The following is an 11,091-nucleotide window of genomic DNA, read 5'->3' as shown; positions in this document are numbered from 1 at the left end:
GTGTAGGGGTGTGTGTGTGTGTGTAGGGGTGTGTGTGGGTAGGGGTGTGTGTGTGTGTGTGTAGGTGTGTGTGGGTAGGTGTGTGTAGGTTGTGTGGGTGTGTGTGTAGGGGTGTGTGTGGGTAGGGGTGTGTGTGTGTGTGTGTAGGTGTGTGTGTAGGTTGTGTGGGTGTGTGTGTGTGTGTGTAGGGGTGTGTGTAGGTTGTGTGTGTGTGTAGGGTTGTGTGTGTGTGTAGGGTTGTGTGGGTGTGTGTGTGTGTGTGTAGGGGTGTGTGTAGGTTGTGTGGGTGTGTGTGTGTGTGTAGGTTGTGTAGGAGATTGATGGCATCTCATAGGGTTTGTTGGGACTGTGAAAGCAGCATTTTATTAGCATGGATTTGCATAAAATCAAAGCAAAACCCGTGCTAAAAATGCCCTGTGTGACCATAGCCTTACAATGGCGCAGCTGGTGGACCTCAATGCGAATCTCCAGTAGGGTCACAGCTCTCGGGCGTTTGTTTGGGACTTTTCATATAGTCTCCTTTAGGCTCTTGGACCTGGTGTGACTGCACCTGCTGTAGTTATGCTCCTGCTGAGAGTGACCACCTTTTGTAAAATAGAATCCAAGGTCTCAGCTGAGCAGCTGCACAGGAGAAACACTGGTTACTGGTCCCCTAAATTCTGTTGCTGCCCCCAAGTAGTGTTCTCAGCCATTATGTACTTTTCTACTGCAGCAGCGCCACCTGGTGGGGAATGGAAATATTGCAATCGTAGGAGCTGTGGAGATAAATCCCTACTGAAACAGCGCCATCCAGTGTTCACACACCGTTACTGCGGGTATAAGAACGACGCGCTGCATTTTGGGAAATGTAGTTTTTGCTAAAATGAGGAAGTCACCCCTGCCGGGTGGGAATGTGAGGGGCTTCGGCGGTGAGGTGCAGATCGTGCACTGACTCTGTGCTGCTAGAAACCCCTGGAAAAATAAGCATGTGGCAAGGAATTGGTTAAATTGCAGGTACGTGGGTGTAATGGGGGCACTGTGATCAAGATGGGGAACTTGTGGGGTGCTAGTGTCATTGGTGCTGTAATTATTATGGGGGTGCTGTAATTAAGCGCCACTGTCATTGTAATGGGGGCGCTGTCATTGTTATGCGGGTACTGTAATTATGGGGTGCTTTCATTGTTATGGGGGCGCTGTGATTTATTATGGGGCTCTGTCATTATTATGGGGGTACTGTAATTATTGTGGGGTGCTGTCACTTTTATGGAGGCACTGATTATTATGGGGCGCTGTCAGTTATGGGACACTGTCATTATTATGGGGGTGCTGCATTTATGGGACACTCATTATGGGGCGCTGTCATTGTTATGGGGGCGCTGTCATTGTAATGGGGCACTGATTACTATGGGGGTGCTGTCATTATTATGGGGGTGCTGTCATTATTATGGGGGTGCTGTCATTATTATGGGGGCGCTGTCATTATTATGGGGCGCTGTCATTATTATGGGGGCACTGTCATTATTATGGGGGCACTGTCATTATTATGGGGGCACTGTCATTATTATGGGGGCGCTGTCATTATTATGGGGGCACTGTCATTATTATGGGGGCACTGTCATTATTATGGGGGCGCTGTCATTATTATGGGGGCGCTGTGGCTGCCATGTTGTGGGGCGGTTAATGCATCAGTAACACTTGTTTGTTAGTGTCATGGACGTGGCTGACTCCGCGGTGAAGAGGCGCGTGCTGCCGGCCTGGATGACCGATGATCACTCCGCTGCCAAGAAGCCGCACACCGCAGAACCGTGGAGGAGGAAGACCCCAGTGTGAGAGATCGGGGGGCTCCGACTATAGTCTCATCACTTACAGGGACCCTCTACCCCCGCTGCATGAGCCAATCTGACACTTACACATTAGAACAAATAGAGATGGAGTTCCCCTTTTAATTTTGCTTTTTTTTTTTTTTCTTCCAATTTTAGACATTGCTTTATTTTTTTTAATCTCTATCTTTTTCTTTTTTAGTGTTTCCGGTTCCTCCAGGAAGAAGACGGTGTATTGTATGAATGAGAAGGAGCTGGTGGAGTGCGCGCTGGAGGTGCTGAGCCGGGTGCGTATAGCCGCGTGCAGCCGGAGAGCGGGATAGCTCGGTGGTTATCCCGAGGATTGTCAGCAGGGGGCACATAATGGTCAGATCGCCACCCCCTGCACGGCACAGGCTACGCTCCTCTGAGTGTGGTCCTCAGCCTTTGGTCAAGACCTTTTTATGAAGGTTTTTTCCCAGCGACTTCTCACATCTATTACCCAGCTATTGTTCCCCCCCCCCTGCGCTGGGTCCATCGCGCCCCCTCCTGCCCCCCCCTTTGCGTTGGGTCAGCCGCCCCCCCCCTTTGCCCTGGGTCCGCCGCGCCACTCCCCCGCGCCGAGTCTGCAGTGTCCCCTTGTGCCGGGGGTCCGCCATGCCCCGTTGTGCTGGGGGTCCGCCGTGCCCCCTTGTGTTGGGGGTCCGCCATGCCCTGTTGTGCTGGGGGTCCGCCATGCCCCATTGTGCTGGGGGTCCACCGTGCTCCCTTGTGTTGGGTCCGCCGTGCCCCCTTGTGTTGGGTCCGCCGTGCCCCCTTGTGTTGGATCCGCCGTGCCCCCTTGTGTTGGGTCCACCGTGCCCCCTTGCACCGGGTCCGCCGTGCCCCTTTGCGCCGTGCCCCCTATGCGCCGTGCCCCCTTGTGTTGGATCCACCGTGCCCTCTTGTGTTGGGTCCACCGTGCCCCCTTGCACCGGGTCCGCCGTGCCCCCTTTGCGCCGTGCCCCCTTTGCGCCGTGCCCCCTTGTGTTGGGTCCGCCGTGCTCCCTTGTGTTGGGTCCGCCGTGCTCCCTTGTGTTGGGTCCGCCGTGCCCCCTTTGCGCCGTGCCCCCTTGTGTTGGGTCTTCTGCTCCTCCTTTGTACATATCTTGCAGCTGAAGATCTTCTCCCCGAGTCTTCTACATGTCCGCCATTCTCACCTTTTCTTGCTAATGGTCTTTATGGTTTCTTTTGCATTTCTCTTCATCTTTTACGTTCCCCGCCCTGCAGCGCCCCGCTATGTGGAGGTGACATTAGAGCAGGGCTTAAAAAGTGATGGGATAACTAGTAGAATGTGAGAATTTCAGGGGCGGCTGACACCTGCGAGACAATGGAGAATATAGCGCGGGGGAAGTGTCACTTAACATAACTGGTCGTTATCAGTAATGGAGGAGGCTTCTATTTATCTTCTATTCCAGGGTAAAGAAGAGAGAAAAGATAAGGAGAAAACAAAGGCTGAAGACTATAAAGAGGCGGCCCCCTCCCCCGATACAGGCAGCGAGAAGAAGCCCCCGACCTCCCCCGGATCTGAGAGACCCCGGACTCCCCCGCCATCATGTAATGACTCTCACGACCCCGACAACGACCCCCTAAAATACGTCAGAGAGATTTTCTTCAGCTGACAACAAAATAAATTTTTATAGTTTTAATGAATGGCTGTCTGACTTCTTGATATTCTTCCGTATCTCCACTTGCTAAGACCCTGTGCACACCTAGTGCATCGCACCCCCAGGTACAACCTGTATTCTCTGCATTGCTGAAGCTCCCAAACACCGCACCTAAGATCTGTGTCACCGCTGCATGGTGTCAGGGAGGGCCTGATCGTCTTTATACCGTGAGGGGAAAGCATCTAAGTCTTCAGAGAGGGCAGATAACACAGCGGTAGGGAGGAAAGCGCCATAGGGGAGGGAAAATGATGCAGGTGAAGAGAAAAAAGCATCCATGACAGGAGCAGAGAGGATGGAGGAATCACACACTTCTCAGCATCAGTATGAAAAGCTGTAAAAGGGGAAATCCGTCCAGGAATGAAGCTGTGCTGATACAGCTGAGGTTTTGGGTTGTTTTTGTTTTTTTTTACATACTACATCCGAACATATTATTTTTACCCCCAGTGAGAGCCATTCAGAGACTGCAAGTGGCTCTCGTCAGTCACTGAAGTGAGCCGGGGCCTCGTGTTGGATCATTCACGAATGACTCATCCGAGCACTTGAGATAGTCGGCCGAGCGGCGAGCGTACCCAAGCACCCCAATGCGCAATCGATTGATGAGCACACTCACTCATCATTATTTATTGACCTCTGGTCTGTGCAGCACTGCAGCTGATGAAAAGGCTTCAGAGATGTGAAAGCGTTCTCAGTGTCACGGCTCCGCTGTGCGGAGCATTTTGCATTTGAAAATGCTCTGCGATGTGTCTTGTGCACTTGCTGACACGTTTTTCAGCACCAGGGTCCACGCTAGTTTTGGGAGGTGACTTCACAGATGCGCCTCGTTCCTGGTGATTGCTCTTTCTTTACTGGGCTTGCTCTGTCTGAACTTCGCCAGTTGTACTTCCTGTTTGCTCAGTGTGCACTTGGCTCCTTTTTGGTGTAATTGTTCTGATCTTGGCTTCTGACCTCAGATCTTTTCCTGACCACATGTCTGCTCCCTGAACCTTATACGTTACCTCCCGGCTTCTGACCTCGGACCTCTTCCTGACCACGTCTCTGCTCCCTGAACCCTATACGTTACCTCCCGGCTTCTGACCTTGGTTGTCTTCCTGACCACGTCTCTGCTCCCTGAACCTTATTCATTATCTCCCGGCTTCTGACCTCGGACCTCTTCCTGACCATGTCTCTGTCTGCTCCCTGAATCTTATACATTACCTCCTGGCTTATAATCCCGGCTTGTCTGACTATCCCTCTATTCATACTGCTCGTAGTGTCTAGCATCACATTCAGCCTCAGGGGTCACACTCTTCGGATGAGCCCCCTTGCGGATCAGGGCAGACATTGGAGCGGTTCGGGACGAGAAATGTAGAATATTTTGGCCATAATGAAAATGTTGGATAGCTTTTACACCGTCAGGACGAGGTCATTTCAGAATCGCAGACACTGTCTCAGGATCCTTCCTCAGCCTTGCACCCGAAATAATGTAACCCAGGAAAGGAAGAGAGGTCTGCTCACAAATGCACTTCTTGAACATGGCATACAGGCGGTTTTCCCTCAGTCTCTGCAGGATCAGACGAATGCTCCTCCTGTGAGTGGGCAGATCGGGCGGGAACACCGGGAATTCATCCAAGTACACCACCATGCAAGAGTAGAGGAGGCCACCGAAGACGTCATTTATGAATTCTTTGAAGACCACAGGGGCATTGCTAAGCCCAAAGGGCATTACACGATACTCGTAGTGGTCGTTCTGAGTGTTAAAGGGGATCTTCCACTCGTCACCTTGGCGTATACGGATCAGGTTATAATCCCTACGCAGATCTAGCTTCGTGAAAATCTTGGACTTTCTGAGGCGATCCAACAATTCCGGAATGAGAGGCAACGAATATTTGTTTTTGATCATGCTTTGATTGAGGGCCGTAGAGAGCCATCTTTGTTTTTCAGAAAGAAGAACCCAACACCAGCCAGAGAAGAGGATTTTTGGATAAATCCCCTTGCCAGGTTCTCCTTGATGTACCTAGACAAGGCCTGGGTCTCTGCCTAGGGCCTCTTTCACATGTCCGTGAAAATCACGCGTGTTTTTCACGGATGTGTTAAAGGTGTGTATTGCCCTCCGTGAGCCATGTTTATGGCACCCGTGTGTTATCCGTGATAACACACGGAGAACGGGAACTTTCTGCTCATCTGTCCCTGGGTGTTGGCCGTGGTGCTGATCTTCGGTCTCCGGTTCTGCCCACTCCCCGCTACTGCTGCTTCCGGCCCGCAGTGAAGTGAATATGCAATGAGCATAATGAGCGGGGGTCGGAAGCAAGTGACAGCAACGGCAGAGACAGGAGGGCTGGTGAACGTGAGTAAAGTTGTTTTTTTTTCCTCAGACACGTGTGTTTTCTCTGGTGCATGTCACACGGAACACATCTGTGGCGCCCTGGACTAGCCAGGTCGTCACAGGTACTGCAACACACCCCCCCCACCCCGAGACAGGCGCATCAGCCAGACACAAAATCCTTGTTGCCTCCCTCCAAGGGCTGATGTCCGCACCAGGTGGGGTGGAGCCAGGCGGTTGGCCCCACCCACTGAGGAGTTCACTGTCCTGGAGGCGGGAAAAGGAAGAGAGTTCAGTTAGGGAAGTGCAAGTGAGAGGAGTGAAGGAGTGGGAAGGAGTAAACTGACCGTGTCCGGGTGTGTGGCCCGGGCACTAAGAGCAAGGTTGGCAGATGGTGGTGACTGTCTGCAGGAGAGGCGAATCAACGCGGAACCGTAGGACCGGGGTCGGGCGGTGGCCCGCCGGTACCGAACGGGGAGCGAAGTGAAGCCAGCACACACCGGCAGGTCCTGCGGACCCCGACCAGGCTTGGAGTCGCCGTTAAGAGGTCAAATCCGTCAGTGACCGGAACCCAAGGGGTTTCCTAACAGCCAAGACCCGATAGAAGGCAACCGTCCGACCAGTAGAAGGAAATACAGCTACCGCCACAGCTAGAGTTCCAAGGGCCAGAGCCTGCGGGCAAAAGGGCTCTTCCGTCACATATACACGCTGGGGAGCGGGTTACCGTTGGGAAGCCGAACATACACAAAGGTGCAGGGAAAGGCAGTCACCACCAACCGTCCGGGAGAAACCACAGCAGCCGGCTGCGGGACCCGTCCATCCAGCCGTTTGGTTTACCAGAGACTTTGCGGACATTTGTGGCTGAATGAGTACAACCGTGCCAGTCGGCACCGCGCTGCGCAGTCCAGGCGACCCTGCACCTTGCCAACCTTGCACCCATCCAACCCTGCCTCCCCGTCACCTCACCGGGCCCCAGGACCACCAACCCCTACCCACGGAGGGGGAAAACAACATCCCAGCTGCTCCCTACCATCGCTCCCGGGATCCCCGTCACCAGCAGCGGTGGTGCCCAACCTCACCACAACCCGTGGGTGGCATCACAGACTAAATCCCCCAAACCAACCACCCCTTTCACTCACGGGCGAGGAGCGCCGCTCGAGTCCCCGGATCCGGCCTACTGCTCGAGCCACCGAGCAGCCATCGCAGCAGCGCCGGACCCGAGCGTTAGCGAGCGCAGCGCAGTGGCGTCCTCCCCGCCCGCGACACATCCATGTGGTCCGTTTGCGTTCCGTGTGACACCCGTGATGCCGGAGAAAAACGGACATGTCTACGTGTGGAGCACACGGGCACACGTATGCTAAACATGGACACACGGACCATGGCAGAACACGCAAGTGAGCGCAGACCCATTGATTTTAATGGTTCTACATGTGCCCGTGTCTCTGCTCCGTGAGGAAATGGACCAAACACATACCGGAGACACGGACGTGTGAAAGAGGCTTAGGACAGAGAGTAGATTTGGCCTTGAGGAAAGGAACCCGGTTGTAGGTCTATTGGACAGTAATACGGCCTGTGTGGAGGTAACATCTGTTTCTTTCTTATCGAAGATGTCTATGTAGGCCCAATAAGTGGGTGGCAGACCTGGTAGATTTAACGGAGTCACCAATAGTCCGGCAGGATGGACAGGAACAAGACATTTCACATGACAGGCTTGACCCCATCGAAGAACCTCACCAGATCTTCAGTCCAAGACAGGCTGATAAATTTGTAGCCACGGCAGTCCCAGAAGCAGTGGATGTTCCAGACCTGATAGCACATAGAAGGCAATCTCCCACCCGAAGCTCCACCGTAATGCATTGGACGGCCTCAGATAGGGCATGAAGTTTCCTGCAGGACTGGAGTCTAGAGGGGCTAACTGGTTGAACTGATGTGTCACCATAGGAAATGGAAAATGACAGAGTCAGACGTGGAGAGGAGTAGCCTCTTCAACAGACCCTAGGCTTGATAGTTTCCCAGCTTCTTGGGACAGGAGTGGATAAAATTTTCTAAACTACTGCAGTAGAAGCAGTTTACTTCGGTGTGATGACGTTCCTGTTGGCGTTCAGCCAGCTTTACTCAGTCAGTTTGCATGGGTTCCTGAGGAGCGGTGGAAGCAGAACATTGCGGAATGGTAGGTTGCTGTAAGGTTGGGGTCAGGCGCATTGACCTCGGCTCTCACGGACCACCTCCCTGGAGCGTTCCTGAAACCTGAGGTCAATCCGGATAGCCAGGGAAACCATGTCCTCTAAGGAGTTGGGAAGATCTTGGCCTGCTTATTTGTCCTTTATTCTTCCACACAGACCCTCCTAGACTGCAGTTACCAGTGCCTCGTTATTCCAAAAAAATTCTGAGGACAGGGTGCAGAAACGGACGGCATACTGCCCTACTGTAAGATTTCCCTGGTGCAGTCTGAGGAGAGAAGATGCTACGGATGTGACTCGGCCTTGTTCCTCGAAAACCTTGCGGAACACCTCAAGGAAGGTTTACAGGTTTGAGACTACAAGATCCCCTTTCTCCCATAAGGGGTTGAGCCATGCAAGAGCCTCTTATCACGGGAGGGGCATAATAAATACCACTTTAGCCCAGTCTGACAGAAACTGATGAGCCAGTAGTTCAAAGTACAGCTATCACTGGTTGATGAACCCACGGCTATGCTAAGGGTCATCATCACACCAAGATGGAGCACACAAACGAGATTCAACACTAGGTGCAGGAGTAACTGGCTGTGTCGAAACTCTGGATTGAACATTTATGGCTGGGGCAGCTGGCATCAAAGCGTTTAAGCGGGTGTTCACGGACCGCAGATAGGTTAGCATCTGATCCTACTGTTCCCAGTGGTGTGTTATCTTCTGGTACAACGCTGGAAATGTAGGGGAGCTGGAGTCAGTTGGGTCCATGGCCTGAGCAAACTGCTGGAGGGTGTCGACCCACTGCACCACGGGCCAGTCAGGTGTTTCCGGTGGGAACCATGCCAAGGTTCTATAAATACCCTCTACGTCCTCCAGAGGATGCCGGTTATTTTATATCATTAGGAAGCTTAACCAGGAAGTGGAAGAAGCTGTTATTTACTCTCTCTCAATTAAGCTTTTGGCTACAGCATTGGTTTTTGCTCCAGCATTTTCAGGTGTGTTTGTTCTGGTTTGGAAGTTCCCCAGTGTCTGTTTATTCCCCCCTTTTAGATTGTGTCCCCTCGTGCACTTTTTGTGGCTCCTTTGTGTGTGGTTGCAGTGTGTACGAGTAGGTTTTGTTGTTGTTACCCCTGTCCGTCCATATTTGTTAGTGGAGTATTGACTCCTGTTCTTGTCCTTTCCCCCCGGGTGGTGGGTTGTGGAGGGGGGTTCATAACATCAGGGACGACGACAAGAGATAGGGCCTAGGGTGGTGACCTGGACCTCCCTACCATCGAGAGTAGCTACAGGGTTAGGGTGAGCGCAGGAGCCCCAGCTTTGTGGCTAGTATGAGCTCCCCTGGATTCACCAAAGTCATTCAGAGACTGCAAATGGTTCTCACTGAGGTGCCGTCTCCCATCATTCAATGAAGCGAGCCTGTGCTAAGTGTTTGATGTTTCATGAAAGACACATCTGTGCACCCACAATACTTGACCGAGCATACCCGAGCACCCCGATGCTCGATCAAGTACCAAGCAGTGCTGAGCACGCTCCCCCATCATTACTCGGGTCGTGCTCATCACAGCGTCCAACCTGCTTGAGTAAAGAGCACTTGAGCATCTTAGTGTTCGCTCATCACTAGTGATAGTGCTACATGAGACCCCATACACATTAGACAAATGTCAGATGAACCCACCAAAGATGAAGGGTTTGACTGACAGTCTAATGTGTATGGAGGTGACCGGAAGACTAATGGTCGACGGAGAGATGTGAATGGTGCATGTCCGATTTTATACTGACAACCGCTATGTTCTCCCAGAGATGAGGCATTGGCTGACGTGTGAGTCGGTGGCTTTCTCGTAGGGAACACGGGAGCACTTGGCCGAGCGAGCACGGGTCAGATGGGATGGTTGACAAATTGGCTGAAGCATGGTTCGGCCAACAGCCATGTAATCTGTATGGCCAGCCGAGGGATGGGCCAGTGCATTGTGCTTGCCCCCTCAGGCTAAAATTTGCCTGCCAGCCCCTGACTGCTGCTGTAATCCGAGTAACCAGAATGGGACAGTTCTCAATGTAGCAACACAGATAAGTGGCCCATCACCCTAGGCACACAAGGGTGGAGACTAATGGGCGTATTCTCTCCCCCTCAACCCCCCAGAGGCACAAAGGACAAACACTTCTTCTTTAATCCCACTTTGTACAGGCAGCCATGGCGTCCGCAGATGTGAGAGATGAGCTGGACTGCTCCATCTGTCTGAGCTCTTATACAGATCCTGTAATGCTGAGATGTGGACACAGCTTCTGCCGGGTCTGTATTGATCGTGCGCTGGCTACACAGGACAAGTCTGGAGTTTATTCCTGTCCTGACTGCAGAGAACAGTTTTGGGTACGTCCGGAGCTGATGAGATGCATAGCTTTCTGCAAGATGATAAAGAATGTTCTGCACGTGGAGCCATGTCAGGAGATCACCGGGATCTGCTGCACTTACTGTGTGGACTCTCCGGTACCTGCTGTTAGATCCTGTCTACACTGTGAGGCTTCTCTGTGTGAGAAACACCTGAGGGCTCACAGCAAATCACCAGAACACGTCTTATCTCCTCCAAGAACCTCTCTGAAGAAAAGGAAATGTTCTGTCCATAAGAAGATCCTGGAATATTACTGCACTGAGGACGCTACTTGTATCTGTGTGTCCTGCAGTTTGGCCGGAGAACATCGGGGACATCGGGTGGAGCTACTGGATGAGGCCTCGGAGAAGAAGAAGAAGGACCTGAGAAATGTTCTCCAGAAACTGACCACAAAGACGTACAAGACTGAGGAAAGAGTCCAGAATCTGGAGGAACGCTGGAGAAAAGCTCAAGAAAAAGCAGCCGGAGAAGCCGAGAGAGTCACTGCCCTGTGTACAGACATCAGGAGACAACTGGACAACCTGGAGAAGAAGGTCCTGAGTGAGATCTCCAGGCAGGAAAAGGAAGAGTCACGGTCACTGTCTGCTCTGATCCATCATCTGGAGATAAAGAAGGACGAGCTGTCCAGGAAGATGAGGCACATTGAGGAGCTGTGTAACATGACTGATCCACTGACCGTCTTACAGGAACCAGACACCGGGGACTTGTGTGATCCTGAGGAGGAGGGAGGTGATGAGGACACAGGGGGACATGATG

General features: G+C 52.5%; 1 protein-coding gene across 1 annotated transcript; it reads left to right on the top strand.

Annotated features, from left to right (window-relative positions):
* Nucleotides 1-843: 843 nt before the first annotated feature.
* On the top strand, nt 844-3,470 carry CYREN (cell cycle regulator of NHEJ). The gene is made up of 4 exons (XM_075342089.1): nt 844-993; nt 1,686-1,805; nt 2,002-2,086; nt 3,236-3,470. The coding sequence occupies exons 2-4, from the start codon at nt 1,690-1,692 to the stop codon at nt 3,437-3,439; spliced, it is 405 nt and encodes a 134-aa protein (XP_075198204.1). The 5' UTR covers nt 844-993; nt 1,686-1,689; the 3' UTR covers nt 3,440-3,470.
* The last annotated feature ends 7,621 nt before the right edge of the window (nt 3,471-11,091 follow it).

Source organism: Anomaloglossus baeobatrachus, chromosome 4 (assembly GCF_048569485.1).
Source record: "Anomaloglossus baeobatrachus isolate aAnoBae1 chromosome 4, aAnoBae1.hap1, whole genome shotgun sequence".
NCBI classification, from domain to species: domain Eukaryota; kingdom Metazoa; phylum Chordata; class Amphibia; order Anura; family Aromobatidae; genus Anomaloglossus; species Anomaloglossus baeobatrachus.
Note: the sequence above shows the minus strand (reverse complement) of the source record. Positions and strands in the feature narration are given on the sequence as shown.